We start from the raw sequence: 18424 nt of genomic DNA on the forward strand, positions 1-18424 counted from the left end.
CCCAGGTAGCAGGTCCACATCTTGGACATATGTGTAAATCATTGATACCAAAAAACATTATCTGCATTCTGGACTAGATGGCCATAAAATGTTTATGGATCCAGGAAACAGGTCGATTAATAGTTAAATATGTGTCCATGATGGGATACTTGCTTAGATGCTTCCATAGTAGTGATCTCTAAATCTTAAGTGCCAAAAATAATCTGTAAGGGTACTCAGCATTTCTGTTGAGTGTCTTTGTTTCCTTCAAAAGTAATAAGACATCCTGCATGAGCAAGGGAGGAGCTTAGATTTCTGTCTATTCAGCACAGCTTGCACTGTCATTAATATTACTGTGCACTGAGCAAAGACCTGCAAATATGCCATGGTCTGCAAGTGGAAAAAATAAGGCTAGGTCCACCTATGCTCTTTGGTGAAAGGTTCTGAAGAACAAATAGGCAAAATTGTAACCATGTTTTGTTATAACGTTTTTACCAGAGCCCTCGTCAATCAAGTCTTGGCTTTTCTTTCAGCTTATATTGAAGTGCCCAGCCACTAGGACATTAGCCATGTTTTTCACTTCAGTGACTGGTCTGTGGCTGCATTACTGTTAAAACCTTAAATGTGCCACAGGATTTTTCTCTCCCTCAGTTCTCCTTACCCAGATCTTCTATGCTCTGCATAGAAAGCCTTTGCCCAGTAGAGGCAACAACATCATTTTGGTTTCCTAGAATCAAGCAACAAATAGCCAGCAAGCTGTTTTCAATTACACATCCCAGAAAATGTGTGGCAAGGATAGAGGAAAGGGGCAGGATCATCCCAGCTTCCCCAAGCCCCAGAAGGTGGCAGAGACCTGGTTATGGTGTGGAGAGCAAGCCTTCTGTCCCAAAATGGAAGTAATCAAAGCAAATCTGCAGTGTGGAGCACCTCCTCAGGACAAAAAAAAAAAAAAAAAAAAAAAAAAAAAAAAGGTCTTGCTGGTTGTGTAATTGCCATCCTCAGTCACTTTGCTTCTGCAGCATTGGATTGTGCTGCCTTACTGACTCTCTCCTATCAGCCTATCAGGCTATCAGGTATAGGACCTCTTCAGTGTTACAATGGTGGTTCTGTTATTTGGGTGCTGGTACCTTATAAACAAGTCAGTGCACCTGAACAGAACCAGAAGGCAACAGAAGCAGTGTGTGCTCAGAGAAACTGGAGCTATTTGTCCCTTACAGATCAAGTTTTATGTGCCCCTGTCGCTGTCCCTGCCCAAGCTACGTCTCTGAGCGAGGCCTAGACAAGCACTATCATTGCTGAATTCACTGTTCTACAGCCAAATTACAACTTTCTCTAGCCCAGACTAGAAACAGCTGTGAACCTGGGGGACAAATAGTGACTAAATGCTTGATATTCTGCCCCTCAGAAAACCCAGAGGTTCCGCTCAGGGAGGAGTGGAACTAAGGACAGTGTACCCTATAGGCGTCACGGTGACTGCCTTGCACAAGCTGTGCTGCCTTGTTGAGACAGCCTCCGCTCCAGACTGGCTCCTGCGGAGCCACAGATCACTCATTGAAATGACTTGCATCTCTGCTGAATCTTAATTAAGAAAAGTGGAGCAGGTGTTAACTTGTTTTATAGACTAATTATAGTCTTTAGGGACTCCCTAGGCACAGCTAGATATAGTTACAGAACATTAAGAAGTTCCTGATTTTGACTCCTTTTTTCTCATTTATGGTCTTGTATTTGTAGCTGGTATTTATTCATATTAATTTAAGGATATTGCTTTGAGGCCAGGCATTCTAATCCCTGGAGCTGCAGGACAAGACCATGAATAGTACTTTATTGGGACAAGATGCTGTTTCTGTCTGCAGCTAACCTGAGAGATTGACAGCTCCATCCCGCCTCCAGCTCATCACTTGCCTTTCCTCTTTGTGCTTTCAGGGATGCTTCTATTCACCTACTTGCATAGCTCCTATCTAATAGCTTCCCAGTCCAAATCATCTGAAATTGCTCAGGTTAGTTTACACACTTTAATTTGTACAGCTCAATTCTAGCTTTCTTAACAGGCAATAATGTCTGGGGTGTAACGGTGTGTGTAAGACATGGAGAAATGCACAGAGCAGTAAACCTTTCATGGAATCAAAATAGGATACATGACCAAGGTGTTCGGTTCAGGCTTTTAACATGTTAGATGCTTTTATGGCACAGGAAAGTCAGCAGCTCCTAAATTATTTAGGCTCTTCATAGACTTCCAGGACAAGAATAAATGCTGGAAGATGGGGCTCTCAGTTGCAAACCAGGTACTTATCTCTGGTCTGGTGTCTAAAGCTGAAAAATAATTTATTTCTTCTTCTTGTTGTTGTTGTTGAGTTAAGCACCTGCCAGCTTTGCTTGTCTCACAGAGAGACATCTATCCTGCACTCCTATAAAGCCATTGACATAGATTTGTTCTTCATTTTTGAAAATGAAGGGTCTTGACCTTGCATATCCCATATTGCCATTGAATGTTCTGGGTTACCTGCAGGGCTGTTTTCCTCCTGATACAGTACACAGTTAAACGATTGACCAGCTGCATGAGCAGATGTTGGGAATGTACGAGCATGTCCTGCTGGTGGTGGTGGAGGGCTTGTGACCAAGTTCTGGATCTGAATGAGCAGAATGGGAATACGAAAGCTTCATCTATCTACTCAATGAATCCCACAGCCACTCCTCTGCTGAGCTTACATTTATTTCTCAGAACCTTAGGTCTCCATCAAAGGTTTCTAAGTGTTGCTTTTGTCTCTCTGTACAATAAGCAATGCTGTAGAAGTAATAGATACTGCTAGAGAATAATTCAAGTCTTGGTGTTTCTGTGATGAGTACAAAGTATGAGCACATTCATAATTAAAATGCCTCAGTTAAATATCTGTAGTCAAGTGGGAGGAATCTGGGTTCTGGTGCCTGAAAATAGATGGATAGTCTGTTCAAGTTGTTATCCTTGACTTCCAAGCTGAACCTGTTTTGAGGGTCAACATGTTTTGAGTACATATTCAGGCTTTGCTCTCATACCTGAAGGTGTGCTATTTTTAAAGCTCTTCCAGGGTTTCAGTCCTGAACTCTTCTATAGACTGAAGAACAACACAGATGGGCAGCAGCATGGGATCACTCGACCTTATCTCCTTGTTACTGCAGAGACATAATGCAATACAGAATTCTGGGGCCAATATTGGGTGGAGCATTAAGACCTGTTATGATTTAACCTTTTAACATCAGCAGTAAATCCCCTTGCATGTACGTATTTTATAATAGCTAGGAAAGACACAGTGCACAAAGGATGTTGAAATAGGATTTTACAGTAGCTAATAGATACCATTTTCTCTAAAGAGAGCTCATCAAAGGCCCTGATATATGTATATATATACATATATATTTAAATAAAAGAATATCAGTCCATACAAATTATGTTCAAATTGTAATCACTCCACTAAGAACTTGAGAAGGAAACAACATCATGTTATTATATATGAAGATGTGACTCTGATTCTTTATTTCTAAAGGAAGTCAGTTTGGGTCTAGATCATGCTGGGTGGTGCATTGCCTAATGACTTGCAAGGTCAGGTTTTCAGGCCTTAAAGTGTTTTCCATCCTATTAGGATAAATAGGGATCAGCAGGTTTCTTCAAATACATCTGAGGCAGTAAAAACATTATAACTAGAGCCATAGGTGATTACCTGTAAATATATAGAATCTTTGGAGCTGGCATGTGGAAGTAAAGGAAAGAAGCCTGGCAGAAATAATAAAACTGATCTAGTAACTATAAAACGTTGTGGCTGTTATCTGGGGAGGCTGTGCAGTCATTATCAGGCAGAGAAGAAATATTACTCTAAGCTCCTTAATCCCAGTGAATCATAAAGGAAATATGGAAGTTGATAATGGTAAGTACAAAAGAAAAGATAAAAGACATTTTCAGAATATGCCAAGTGAGAAACTACCAAATACAGATCTGGTCTTCAAACTCGGGCAATATCCCACAGAAGTTACTGACTTTAAGGGGTTCCTGAGGACTTTCATTTCATCCACTTGACCTGTAGTGTGCACTTTGTAATTGCCCTGGCTTTGCCAGAAGGCATCTGAGGCATTTTGGCTCCTCACTCAAGGTTTTTATTTCTTCAGTGTCGTCCTCACCTAGCATCTCCTTAATATCATGAGAGAAGCACTGAGGCACTGGCTGCTTTAACTGCATTGCCCATCATTGCTCAAAACAGATTGAAAAGCCACAATGTTGAAAACACCATCTGCCATGGGTGTTTTGTCCTCATAACGAAGCACATGAGGGAAATGCCTACCACAGTGACTGTGTGCAAACATAGCTCATCTTTTGCTGTTAGGCAGGAGTGTGCAGAGAAATTTCCTCCCTTTCTTCATGCAAAAAGCGATGGGAAAAATGATTGTTGAAAGCTGAGTAAAGACACTATTGTCTGAGATTGAGATGAAGGGGATGGAATTGGGCTCCTTTTTAGAGCAGCTCACCTCCGGAGGAAATCAAGGAGAAGTTGAGCAGGTGCTGTGTTTCACAAAGACCTCAGTTCAAATTTCATTTAAACATACAGTTTATCTTCAGTCCAGGGCTACTTAACCTGGTGTACCTTGCCAAGGCTGTTGAACATGGTTGAGGGATTGCAGGAAAGGCTGCCCACAGCTGCCTGGGAACCAGCCAAGCAGCCAGATGAATGAACCTAGGAAGGGGACAAGTCCTTTGCAGTAGCAACTGGTGCTTCAGGAGGCCCTTTTGTGACCCTGTGGGCTCATCCTGACCATTCAAGCTAATGACTTGATCACTTTTCTAGGACACTGTGCTCTAGGTATTGACCCAGACTGACACATGTAACATTACCTTTACTACCGCTGAACCACATACAAGAAAGGCTAAAATATAGAGTCTCATTGCACTTTGCAGCCAGGGCTTTTCTGCTCAATGAACGGTGTGAAGGTACCTGTAAATACTAGAGGATTAGTATCAGCACCAATACATATGTGTGCCTGCCTTATAAATCAGCTCTTCTAGTGTCTTAAAGACCTGTCCTTCCCAGGTTAAGATGGCAGTGGAATATGGCTTGATAAAGGCAAGCTCTGCAAAGAGCTAAGTGCTAGGGCACCCTAACGAAATACTTACCCTAACACAACAGTTTTAAATTCAACAGGGAAAATCACTGTCCTAGAGGAGAGGTGTGCTTCACCCAGCTGCATTTGGTAGATCTTTTGATGTTGGAATTGACAAAACCATTAAGATAATAACATTGATATTTTGAAGATTCACCCTTTATATGCAATAATCATCTCTCAAATTTCCCAACTCTGAGATTCCTAAGGTGAAAGAGAAACTTCTCTGGTCATCTGAAAGAAAGTTCAATGTGAAGTAGAGCAGGTACTTGCAGTCATACTAGTGAGGTAAAACAAGCCAGATGCAAGGCTAGCAGGCAACCTATATTTTTTCATCTGAGACTACAGGGGCTTGTTTAGCAGCTTGACTCTATGCCAAATAGCTCACTGCACCTCTAAAAAAAATTGCATTACTCTAAAAAAGTAATCTGAAAGATCCCTGGACTGCAGTCAACTTAATATCATACATATCTGCTTCTTCAAAGCATTCGCTTTGGCTCAGCATAGCAACAGAAGCATAACTATTAGTGGTTATTTCAACCTCGAGGTAATCGGATGCCCTGCTATCCCACCCACTAAGTAAATAAATTGACTTTGAAGTCCCTTTAATATGTCACAGAAGAGAAAAATAAAGTAGAAAGCCTATATTTGGTGTTGTGAAAAAAAAGATTATTCTAAAGAATAACATTTTCAAATGAATAGTAAGTGTAGAAATAGTATTTGTAGATCATTCTTTCAGCTCCTTGTCAAATAAAGCTAGTTGAAATAGAGCATCTCCAATGACAGAGCTGACTTGCCAAGGTATTTCCCTACAAATAGGAAAATCTTTTTTTTAATTACAGACAATAATTCTGAAGATATTTATTGGGATGGACTTGATCATGGTAGCTGTCTATACTACAAGGCTAAAACCCAAATCACTGTGCAAATTTTGTGGAGTTATATGAAAGTGAGTAATATGGAGTTATATGAAAGTGAGATAGTGAGTAACTCATTGGACAGTGATACATCATTCTGCAGCTTCAGCTAAAGTTAAAGGGATGAACTAATAGCTGGGATTACTGCTCTGTATTTCAGGGTATTTATTTTTCACAGCACAGTTTCAGTCACCCTACCTGTAGTTTAAAGTATACATTGGTTCCACTCTAAATTCCACATGTTGCTGGGCAGAAATTGAGCAGAAAACCACATCTCAAGGTACTTGTTCCCTAGCCTGATTATGTCAATCCTTCCACCAATTCTAGGGCCATTTCTGTCTGTACCAGGAGGTGGAACTCACCTTGACAAAGAGGTCCTTTGCTATTTTAATGGTGCGTAATGTGACTAAGGTAAATATATGGGAGAAAAAAATCAACTATATTATGAGTCAGTCTTAATATAGTAGGAACACTCTAACGCTTATCCAGACAAAATGTCATAGCAGACGTGATAATTCTACAGTGAAAGGTACTCTCCCTGGAATTCAGACATAGTAATTACTTGTCTTAATCTGTAAATGTTGATGTGTATAAGCAAGCAGTACTTCCATAGCAATCTCAACTTTCTTCTTTTATGTACCTATAGATGATAGATATATTTTAAAGTGAAATAGTGAAAAATGTACGTTGGCACCTGTTTTAGTCTCCATTCCCTTCATTTATTCATAAGATTACATGGATCATATATAGTGATGGAAAAAATATTCAAAGAACTCATTTAAATAAGTATCTGTTTACAAATTGTATCAATACCTTTGTACACATGTAGATATGTACACAGATAGGTAAAAAATAGCAAACATACAGAAAAATTTCAACTTGCTACATTTGAAAAAATATTAAGATTTGGAAAACATTAAGACATCTGGGTGTACAGCACATGTAAACCATTTTGCGGTGAAACTGGAAGTGAAGAATTGTACATTCACCAGCATCAGCTACAGTATAACAAAGTCAGCTCTTTTCATCATTATAGCTGATGCTTCAGCAATTGGCTTTGATTAACAAACAACTAACAAAACATACAAACTCAGTTCATGCCTTAAAAATATTTATGTACATAAAAATAACAGCAACAGCATGTGGATTTAAATGAGCAAAGAAAATCCTAACAGAAGTGGAACTGTAATACTCCTATCATTGACCATCTCAATGACAATGACTTCTGGCCGTGTTTTGCATCTGGTGATATTAATGGCATGATATAAAATCAAATTTAAGATTGTGATGACTTGGAGTTCCAGACCCAAGTTTATATATTATTTCATTTTCATACAATTATATTCCTTAGATTATCACATTGCTCAAAACCAAATGCTGACTTTTTCAGTATTTATGCACAGTTCCTGACCCTTCTTTTCATGCAAAGCTCCATGCCAGGGAAAACTTTATGTAGAAATTCAGGGACATTTACTGTAAGCACAGCAGCAGCATATTATAGAGAAACACATATATATTCACATTGTCACACCAAATGTAAGGTTATTGCCTAAATTAGGAGCTTTGTTAATATAGTGGGAAGTCTCCTAAATTAGGTAGGCCAGATCCTCTTTCTGAGATTCCTCTGACCACTTAGGGAAACTGGGCTCGAAACTGCTGTCTTCAGCTAACTTATCTGAAGTAGCAAGAATCCACAATACTGGATTAGTAACTGGGGATACTGACTGTGTTGAGTTTATGGATCCTTGGTAAATCTCATAAATTTCTATTCCTATTTCTATACAGGGAAGCCTTTCTGTGTGCTACCAAGGCCAATAAGATGCTGGTTACTTTTGCGCTATAAATTATCTTCACTGACATTGCTTGCGGCTTCCTTTCCCAAAGACAGTGGAAGCAAGTGAAGGATTTTAAATAATATTGTGAGGGGGAAGCAAGTCACAGAGCTCAGTGAACCCTTCATTAGACTCCCCTCTCTAGTGTGTGGTATGAGAGCAGTGCCCTGACTGCCAGCTCCAAGACAATCCATAACTGGATTTTTACTTTTGAAATGTTATTTTATTATTATTAGTAGTAGTAGTAGTATTTAAATTTCAAGTGTTCTTGGTGCATTTTAATCATACAAAAACAATATGGTTTCATCTTCGGTCATTTGTTGTTGTGACAAAACACATCAGGACCTAGTTAGGTCAGATGCTTTAAAAAGTATGTGTTTATGGTCATCTCCTCAAAGTGAACTACAGGCACAGTGATGTAGTGATGAGGACTGTGTAGCCCTTCTCCATCATGATGGGCCCACACTTTGCAATGGGAAGTGCCAAAGAGGCTGGTACACCGAGCATAGAAATAATTTGTAGGGTGAATAACTTCAAGGGGCTTTTTTCTCTGTCCCCATTAACACACCACCCAGCTGCTAAAATTGGACCACATTTGGTTTCCCATCAGGGTACCACATCTGTGAATTTGTTGTCAATATTGCATACAGATTCTTCTTATGATGATAAACCGTCTCCCTTGACTTTCATTCAGAGCAGGTCTGCAAAAATGGGTGATGAAGATGGCCTACAGCATGAAACCGGAGTCCAGAGAAGGTTTAGCCCCCACCAAGCAAGAGATGCAGGCAGTATATTCTGCCCTCAGGACATCACATACTGCTCGTGATAGATTAAAAACAGACAAAAAAACAAGCAATCAAACAGATCTTGAAGTTCTTATGTGTGCTTGCAAAAGGGACTTTTCTCCTGTTTGTGGTACTGGCTTGGTTTCACATATTGGCAATTCTTAAAATCATAGAAGATAGGGCACTTTCTTGGCTTAAAGGCCAGGGCAGTTACTGAAGCAAATATCTAAGCAGTCTTCCTGCATATGGCCACTCTCCTAAACTGGGACTTTAAATAAGTCTATGTCAACATATTCACTATATTTACATGCTACATTGAGACAGTTACAGCCAGTCTCAAGTCTAAGTAATCTATTTCTGTATTAACTTTAGAACATGCAAAAAATAGGGTAGACATCTGTTCCATCTATGATACAAAGAAGGGGTGCGTTTTCAGGAAAAACACTAGAGTTCTAATGTAAAACATTAATAGATATTTTCAAATCTAAAAACCAAGTGCCTAAATAGAAAAGATTTGATACTGAAAGGGAACCAATCCATGTACAATAAAAATCTTTAAAATGGAATGTAACCAGTTTCTAAATACATTCACATATTACAGTGTCTCTATAAATAGAAAACTAGATAGTGCTGAAAAGCTATAGCAGTCCTTTCCAAATCATTCAAGTGTATACATTTCTCTCTCTTTACTATCATTAATAAACAGTTGCTTGAGCTACAGCTGTTCTAGCTTTTGGCAACAGTTCAAGTAACTGCCCCTTTTCTCTCTCTTTGCATCTTTTCATCTTCCATTCTGAAACCACAAAACTGCCAGGGCATATCTCCATTTCATAAAGATTTAGGAAAAATGTCACGTCTCCAACTCTGTTGGTACATGTGCAATCAATAGAGGAAGCACGTCATAAATTCACCATGGTCTTTTGACTGTTGCTCAGGTGGCGGCATATCTCTAGTCCCAGTGTGACATCCAAGAGAGGCTATGTGCTGACAAGCTCCCTCTTACTTGCACAGAGCCTGCTCAGAAGGATTTCAGAATAAACTTGGTTTATTGGACCTCGGACATGATATGGGGAATGAGAATTTTTAGGATAGTCCTGCAGTTGTGATAGCTTGCTTTGACTGCTGAAATATTTCCCCAGTGTATAGCGCCTTGATAATGTCATTGTTATGTGTGGACTTTCTTCAGAGGGATTGGATTTCACCACCTGCAAAAGAAGTGACATATGTGAATACTTTCTGCATGCACCTAGCAGGATACACAGCTGTGTTTACACAAATGTTGAGACAACTCTCCACAAAGCAGGTCCTAATACTCTTACCTTGAGTTGCAAGTTGCTTACAAACACTATTTTAGTGAGCCAAATTGTTAGATTACATGCTGTTTAACATGCAAGATCCTACTCAGTTAAGCCTTGAAATCTAAATGCATAGCCCCACTACACTCACTTGGCTGACCTGTAATGTCTCCAGTGTATTAGGCTCTGTGTTCTCTTCATTAGGGACAATTTGATCTCAACTACCAAATTCATACTTTACAGCTTGCCTGTACATCTACCATGTGAAAACTCAGGACATCCCTGACTTACAGAAAGGTATAAATACAGACATGCTCCAATCCCAAGTAATTGAGGAACCTATGATGTTTCTCATCTGCAATCCCTTCTAGAATGTTCTTGCTCTCAGGTTTTGATGCAAGAGCAGCCCAGCTCCATGGTGGGCTGAGAAGTGGACCATGACTCGTTTCTCCAAGAAGGGAGTTCCAGTGCATTTTAACAGCCCTATATCAGCTTGGATGTTTTGGGGCAGCATACTGACAAAACCACAGTGTGGTTTGGTAACTTCTCCCTGGACCCCCAAGTATGCATAAATCTCTGGGATTATCATGTTCAATACATGTAGAATAATGTAATATCTATTGGACTAGTGAGAAAGTGAAAGGTAGGATCCTCAGAAGCTTGATGGCTAAAAGGGTCTCCTGATAGATGCTGAAGACCTGGTCTCAGTAAACACTCTGTCACTGATGAATAATGAAGTGATTTCATGAGACAGAGAACTCAAAACCTTGTACAGACTCAGGGCAGAGCACCCTGACCCAGCCAGTGGGAAATACAGACAGCAAAAAAGGAGCCAGGCACTAAACTTACTTCTGATAGCTCTGATGGTTTTCAGTTTTTCTGTTGTATCAATCATAGCACAAATATATTAAAAACAAAACAAAACAAAACAAAACAAAAATCAGACTTCATTTATTAATGTATACATTTATGCAGGAGCATATTAACTTGAAAAAGGTTATGTCTTTTTACTGTCATTGAACAATGAGAAACAATGTTCATATGTAGTGAAGTTCATAGTAAATGTATTGAAGCAATCCACACAAAATTAAATGTGAATGAAGGAAAAACATGTGCAAAGGCTTGAAAGACTGGGCAGAAAGGCCATGACAGAGCTGGCTGGACTAAAAAAAGACCAGGAATTATCCATGTAGAAAATTAATATATCCTCTGATCAATCTGATACAACTAAGCCAAGGGCTGTTATTTGTTTTCAAGCAATTACTGCAGGTTCATTTTTCTAAATTAATGCCTTAGATCTTACAGCTATTCCAAAGTGATGCCACCTTGAACCAATCATCCAAACTGCATTCCTGTTAGGCATAATCTCCAAGGAATGCAATCTAATGTTCACCCAGCAGCCAAGCACTGATTAAGATACCGAAATACCAAGGTTGCTAGTTTCTGTGTTGTGCCCATTTCATTGCTGTTAAATTAGGGAATAAATCTGAATACAAAAATAGACCTTTATAACTGCTGGCCAACCTACTTCTCCATAAACATTTGTGATGAATGAGGTAATTAAGAAACCATGTTTTCATGTGTGCACAGAACTATGTTTGGGCAGAAAGTGCCAGAGTTATGCAAGATTTTTTGTCCCAGATCAGTATAACCCGCCCATTAGACTAGACCCTTTGGCAATCAAAGCAAAGACTGTAGGGTCTACAGAGCTGTAGATTTCTGTGCTGTCAGGGTGACTCAATGCCCTGTGAAGTGTGTCAGTGTGAACCCAAATAATTTATCATGACAAACAGAGGAAATATTTGGCCAGCTAGTGAGAACTAAATGAGATCTGATTAATGTATTTCAGGTCTTGTTATCTGCACAGAGTGGATGGCCCTCCATTGCCACATGGCTGTGCTTTACTTCAGATGGTGTTTACAGAGGAGTGCTCTCTTCTGGGAGTTTAGGAAGTCATTTTTAAAGAGAAAGAAAGTGAAAGTACAAAGTAGTATGTTTAATCCACCTCATCTGGTTTCATAAAAGATGAAAAGTTTTGGACTTTTACATAGTGTTCTTGGCTCCATCCTTGAGGCAAAATGCCATTTTCCTAGCAGAAACTGTTTCAGCACCTGATGAAACTCCATTTGCCAGGATTCAGAAATAAACTGATGACAAAACTGTTAAAACTAATGAAGTATCAAAAGCATTCAAGGACTTTATTTTTGCTTTTGTCAAGGATCAAGTCTGTTGTTTTTTTTTTTTTTTTTGGTGTCTGATGGATTCTCCTGGGCACATCCATGCCTCTTTCAGCACACTGGCCTCTCAAGCCTCATTAACAACAGTGCCATGATCCAAGTTCTTCCCTGATCTTCTCCAGAAACACATACTCTCTGCTGAGATCCTCAGGCAGACAAGCAAGGCCAAATCTGCACATGAGCTCATGAAAAATGAAGGAAGAATACATGAAAAATGCTGATGACTGAGCATGCCAGGCTGTTTTCCACCTACAAATATCTGAAATATTTTCCTTTGAAGTTCTCCATTTCACTCAAAAGCTCTGTGGAAATGGCAAGCAATAGCAATGACCCACGAAGTATACCTACATCTTGGTTCTAGACACAAAGGGGGTCAATATCACTGTCTGGGTGAAAAGGAATGAGCTATGTACTCCACAAAACTATTTATTCATTGCAGAGGTATCTGCTCTGTGGCTTCCCTTCTTCCCAGCTCCATTTGGACTGAGCTATGTTCACCCCTTTTAATGCATTGTGCAGAGGAGATTAAAGGATCAGTTAACTAACCACATCCATTATGTTTAGTCCCAGAGCAGGACAGAGGCCCCAACAATTGTCTAAAAACATATGAGCTGCTGAGGAGCCTGAGGTAGAAACCAGCTGAGAAGTTCACATTCAGCACACAAACTCCAACAGGTCTGAAAACGTTCCCAGAGCTGTTCCCAGTGCTCTGCCCCAGTCAGCCTCATACTGGATCCAAGTCGTGGCCAGTTGCAACTGATTGTTTCTCTCTTTTGGGAACACATTTATTGTCCCATGGACTGTTCTGTCCCTCACATTGTTATCTTAGTCTGGGATGTTTAAGCAGAAAAATCAAAGCCATTTATTTATTATTTTTTATTATTATTATTATGTTTAAAGTGTGCTGCGGCTGAGATAATTAAATATAATCCACAGGTACAAGAAAATGGTCAGGCTGGCTGTGCTAGAGCTTGGCTGGCAGAAGTCACAAAGACACTCTGGGATATATGCCTGAATTTACTATAATCTTCACTGAATTTTTGTTTGTTTGGTTTAAATTACTAGGTTTAATTAGCCAGATTGTATTTTGTTTTCCAGTATATACTGTGGTTTTCTGATGAAGGAAACCTTATTATCAGATCTTTGCATCTTGTGTATCTTTAAGAAAAATATATCATAGCTGTCCTGACATTTCTTCATGGCAAAAAATAGTACTTTTACCGTGTTCCAGGTGTCGTGGCAGAAGTTTGTAGCCATGAAGGTCTACAGAGATTCTGCGTTAACCCTGTGCACGTCCAGGTCCCAGATACAGGTATGGCCAAGAGTAAGTCTTACAGAAAAATAGGCATGACTTGGCAAAATAAGCAAAGGTGTTTTTATCCTCCTCTTGAGAAATTCAGAAAATATTTGGTAGTCTTTCTCATTTGAAGTAATTTGCTTTGACAGAAAACAAATTCCTAAAATCATGCTGGAAAAATGCTATCATTTTCACTTGTGTGGTTAATAGTCTTTTAAATTGTTTATATATTTTTGATGGCTCTAATAATAATAATATATATATATATATATATATATATAAAAAAACCTAGGATTTTCTGCATAAGAAATTCATTGAGAACTGGCTGACTGGCTCAGAGGGTGGTGATCGGCAGAGCAGAGTCTGCCTGGAGGCCTGTGACAAGCCGTGTTCCCCAGGGGTCGGTGCTGAATCTGGTCTTGTTCAACATCTTCATCAACGACATTGATGAGGGAATAGTGTCTGCCCTCAGCAAGTATGTTGACAACACAAAGCTGGGAGGAGTGGCTGACACGCCAGAAGGCTGTGCTGCCATTCAGTGAGACCTGGACTAGCTGGAGAGATGGGCAGGAAGAAACCAAATGAGATTTAATAAGAGCAAGTGTAGAGTTCTGCACCTGGGAAGGAACAACAGGAAGTATCAGTACAGGCTGGGGGATGACCTGCTGGAGAGGAGCTCTGAGGAGAAGGACCTGGGGGTCCTGGTGGACGACAGGTTGACCATGAGCCAGCAGTGTGCCCTGGTGGCCAAGACGGCTAATGGGATCCTGGCGTGCATTAAAAGGAGTGTGGCCAGCAGGTCAAGGGAGGTGATCCTCCCTCTCTACTCTACCCAGGTCTGGCCTCACCTGGAGTCCTGTGTCCAGTTCCGGTACAAAAAAGACAGGGATCTCCTGGAAAGTGTGCAGTGGAGGGCCACAAAGATGATACGAGGCCTGGAGCCTCTTCCCTATAATAATAATGATTTCTTACATTTCATGAACCTTTATCAGCCAATACTAATTAGTCAGCCTAACAGTGGCTACGTGTCCTGTTTAGCACACTACTGCAGTATTTTGACATACCTGAAAGTTGATTGTATAAACAGCATATTTAAGAGGGTTGTCAACTCTATTTCTTCAGCATAGTTGGAAAAGAAGGTGTGTAATTAGAAGTATTTGCCAGGTTGGAAGGGCCACTCAAATTATGCCAGGTGAGTTTGCTGAATGACTGTCAGAGAACTGTTTATTTCGACACAGCATGACAAAATATGAACACAGCATTAACTCAGAATGATAAAGTTGCAAGAAATTGTTCCAGTGAATAATCCAAACTAAAACTTACTCCAGTACAGAATTTCTCAGAGAAAATTTGCTGTGCATAAAAAAAAAAAAAAAAAAAAAAAAAAAAAAAAAAAAAAGAGCTGCCAGGTGGAGAAGGACCTGGGAGTGATAGTGGACAGTCGGCTGAATATGAGCCAGCAGTGTGCTCAGGTGGCCAAGAAGGCCAACGGCATCCTGGCTTGTATCAGAAATAGTGTGACCAGCAGGGCTAGGGAGGTGATCGTCCCCCTGTACTCGGCTCTGGTGAGGCCGCACCTCGAGTACTGTGTTCAGTTTTGGGCCCCTCGCTACAAGAAGGACATGGAGGTGCTTGAGCGGGTCCAAAGAAGGGCGATGAAGCTGGTGAGGGGCCTGGAGAACAAGTCTTACGAGGAGCGGCTGAAGGAGCTGGGCTTATTCAGCCTGGAGAAGAGGAGGCTCAGGGGTGACCTTATCGCTCTCTACAGATACCTTAAAGGAGGCTGTAGAGAGGTGGGGGTTGGCCTGTTCTCCCACGTGCCTGGTGACAGGACGAGGGGGAATGGGCTAAAGTTGCGCCAGGGGAGTTTTAGGTTAGATGTTAGGAAGAGCTTCTTTACTGAAAGGGTTGTGAGGCATTGGAACAGGCTGCCCAGGGAGGTGGTGGAGTCACCATCCCTGGAAGTCTTCAAAAGACGTTTAGATGTAGAGCTTAGGGATATGGTTTAGTGGGGACTGTTAGTGTTAGGTTAGAGGTTGGACTCGATGATCTTGAGGTCTCTTCCAACCTAGAAATTCTGTGATTCTGTGATTCTGTGATTCTGTCTCTTAAGCGATACTTCAGATTGCTGGCATCATTATTCTAGTCACTAAGCAAACTCCTGACATTTCTTCCAACTAGTAGTTTGTTACTGATTCAAAGCCCCTAGCTGACTGAAATACCATAAATTCTAATGAATCTCCTGGTTCATTCTTGGTTCTCTAATGAAGCTCTTGGTTTCAAGGAGATATCCTTCATTGCATCCTTTTTTTTTTTTTTTTTTTTTTTCTTCCAGTTTTAACCTTTCAGACAAAATTTCTTTTCATTCTATATTTTTATACTATTCTGTGTAAGAACTTGTACCTGCCATGCCTCTTTTGATCATGCAGAGGAAATGTATTCTCCTTGAAAAACATGACAGTTCAAGTTTTATGGTCCCAAACAGATTTTAATAGAATAATTTGTGATAGGGTTTTGGTAAACTGACAACCTGGATTCAGTTCATAAGTATAAGGATCCTTGTATCATCACAAACAATTTCTTTCTGTGCTAAACATGATTTTGTCTGTAGAGATTCCAGAAGGTTTATCTGTGCTTAGATACAGCAATGAACCGAAGCAAGGTGTTACTGATGATCTCTGAGTGCGTGACTCCAGTTCTCACTGAAGGGCTATTTTTTACCAGAAATAAATGTTTTTTAAGTAAGCACCTAGAAAGGTATGTCCCCTTTATTCCTCAAAGCTTTTCCTGGTTCACAAAGAATGTAATGTAATATTCTTCAGAGTAATGCTCAGATTCTCAACAGACTGACTGGTCACTCACAACAGAAAACTGGGAACTGGCCTTTTAAACCAACTACCTGGTGCCATGAGTACTAGGAAGGTCTTGGCTGAAAGCCACAGGAATATTCTGATGACCTTGCTGACACTTCATAACTACAGAATTACTGTTGCTGGCCCTACAGCAGAAGATACCTGCTTACTTGACTAATCAGAAATTATACTCTGTTTTCATTCAGTGATGCCTGTGCTCGACCAGAGATGCAGTGTCTCATTTGTTATATGTAAGGTATGAGAAGTCCAAAACTAAAACATCCCCCTCCTTTCCTGACAGAGAAGAGCACTCTCTGTAGAAGACACACCACATACTCAAAAGATATCTCAAAGGAAAACAGAAAAACTTTAAATATCTTGTTTTTCAAACTTTACTTTCACTGGTTTGGCAGCCTCTAGGATGATTTTGTGCCTAGATATAATAATGTGCTTGGTTATTCATTTCTGATCTAAACCATGGACTCCTGTCATTTGTAATAAGTTGTGAAGACTCCTAGCCAGAACTTGAAACAAACAGAATAAGAATACATTCTCAATAGCCATATGTATATTTTACCATGTTCCTTTTTTGCTTACTCTGATAGTTATAAAATGGAAGACAATCTTGACAGATATCAGACAAAAAAGAAATCAGAACTACATGTGTGAATGACAACAGGTAATTTACCACTTCTGCTCGTCTGACACTATAGTCTGTATAGTCTGTCACTATATGTATAGTCTGTATAGTCTGTATATATATAGTCTGTCACCATAATTATACCAGATAACTCTTTCTTGGACATATGAGAATACAGAAATAAGACTGGTCTTTCAATTTTAAGCTCCATTTTAAATGTATCTATGGTTTGATGGGAGTCTGCCAACCAATTCAGATAGGAAGGTGTAGAACAAAAACCTGTGAGAGTGACCTATTGTAAAAGGACAGACTGAGTACATGCAGAAGCAGTAGGGATATATAATGGATACCAAATCATGTAAGAACCTGGCAAGTGTAAAATAGACTTTTATACAAGTTACCTTTCCAGAAGAGCATGCTTGTTTTTATTTCAAGGAGATGTCATTACACCAGCTTAGCCTGTCCTTGGGCAGTGAGGGACAGGTGCCACCATACATATATAGCAGCCTCCACAGCTTTTGTTAAGGCTTATTTTCGAGTCATGATTGTGAACCTACCTGTCTACATTTTTGTTTCTAAGCACCTGGCAGTTAAAACCTCTTTTAAATACCTGAAAAAGATACAAAAACTTACCTCATGGAAATGGCAGCCACACTTCCCCCGCATGAATTCTTTGTAACGTCCCATTGTGATGACAAAGGTGTCAACAACTTCATAGCCATAATTTTTTGCTGTATCCAGGATAACCAAGTTTTCGTTCCACAAATTTTGCACTTCTGCCTGTGTTCCAGATAAAATATTGCAAATATTTTATTCTGCCATTGGAATGAATAGCAAAATTTAATTTTAAATAGGATAATCATGTTATATTCCAGATGTGAAACACACTCTTGAAACACACTCTTGAAAAACACCTATTATTCCAAGACTACCATAGATTTTTACAGAAATTTTCAGAACAGGTTTTGCAGAACATAAAAAGTCATAAGAAAACCTATAAAATTTTCCCTAATTACACAGAAAATCAGGTTCATTTCAAGATGACCTAAACTAAAAATCAAATTAGCAGTAACTGTAATTATTTTTCAGTAGCTGCACAGCTTCATCAATGGGAATATTTCAATGCTGTTTAAAATACACTTACTGGAAAACTTTTTAATATAAACAGCTAATATAAGGTATAATTCAAGAAAAAATGTCCTATTATAAAGATATCTGTGTAAAAAAATAGCTAAATTTTTCCTTTAAAGGGCAAATTCGGCTTCAAATCAGAGCCACTGAAACTATTCCTTAAAAAGGAGTATAAGGCCATGGTTGTTTTAGACACAATCATTGTGAAGAAGAGATTATTTCTCAAGATATTGCAGGAAGGCCTAAAATAGAAAAAAGGTTAGCCATAAATTTGTCAAGGCAGCAAATTTGGCACTGCAGACAGAAGGGCTTTGAGATTAGATGGTGTAATCCAGAAG

At 39.6% G+C, this 18424-nt stretch overlaps 1 protein-coding gene across 4 annotated transcripts in view; it reads right to left on the reverse strand.

Moving 5' to 3' along the window:
• Positions 1-6561: 6561 nt before the first annotated feature.
• The window catches only part of CPED1 (cadherin like and PC-esterase domain containing 1), a 156210-nt gene continuing 144347 nt past the window's right edge, over positions 6562-18424 (reverse strand). For all 4 annotated transcript variants that reach the window (XM_035332793.1, XM_035332803.1, XM_035332814.1 and 1 more), the window contains 2 exons: positions 17589-17735; positions 6562-9839 (listed from right to left, as the gene is read on the reverse strand). In XM_035332793.1, coding sequence (XP_035188684.1) covers positions 9612-9839; positions 17589-17735 — 375 coding nt within the window. In that variant the 3' untranslated portion in view covers positions 6562-9611. The remainder of the gene's footprint in view (positions 9840-17588; positions 17736-18424) is intronic.

Source organism: Oxyura jamaicensis, chromosome 1 (assembly GCF_011077185.1).
Source record: "Oxyura jamaicensis isolate SHBP4307 breed ruddy duck chromosome 1, BPBGC_Ojam_1.0, whole genome shotgun sequence".
NCBI classification, from domain to species: domain Eukaryota; kingdom Metazoa; phylum Chordata; class Aves; order Anseriformes; family Anatidae; genus Oxyura; species Oxyura jamaicensis.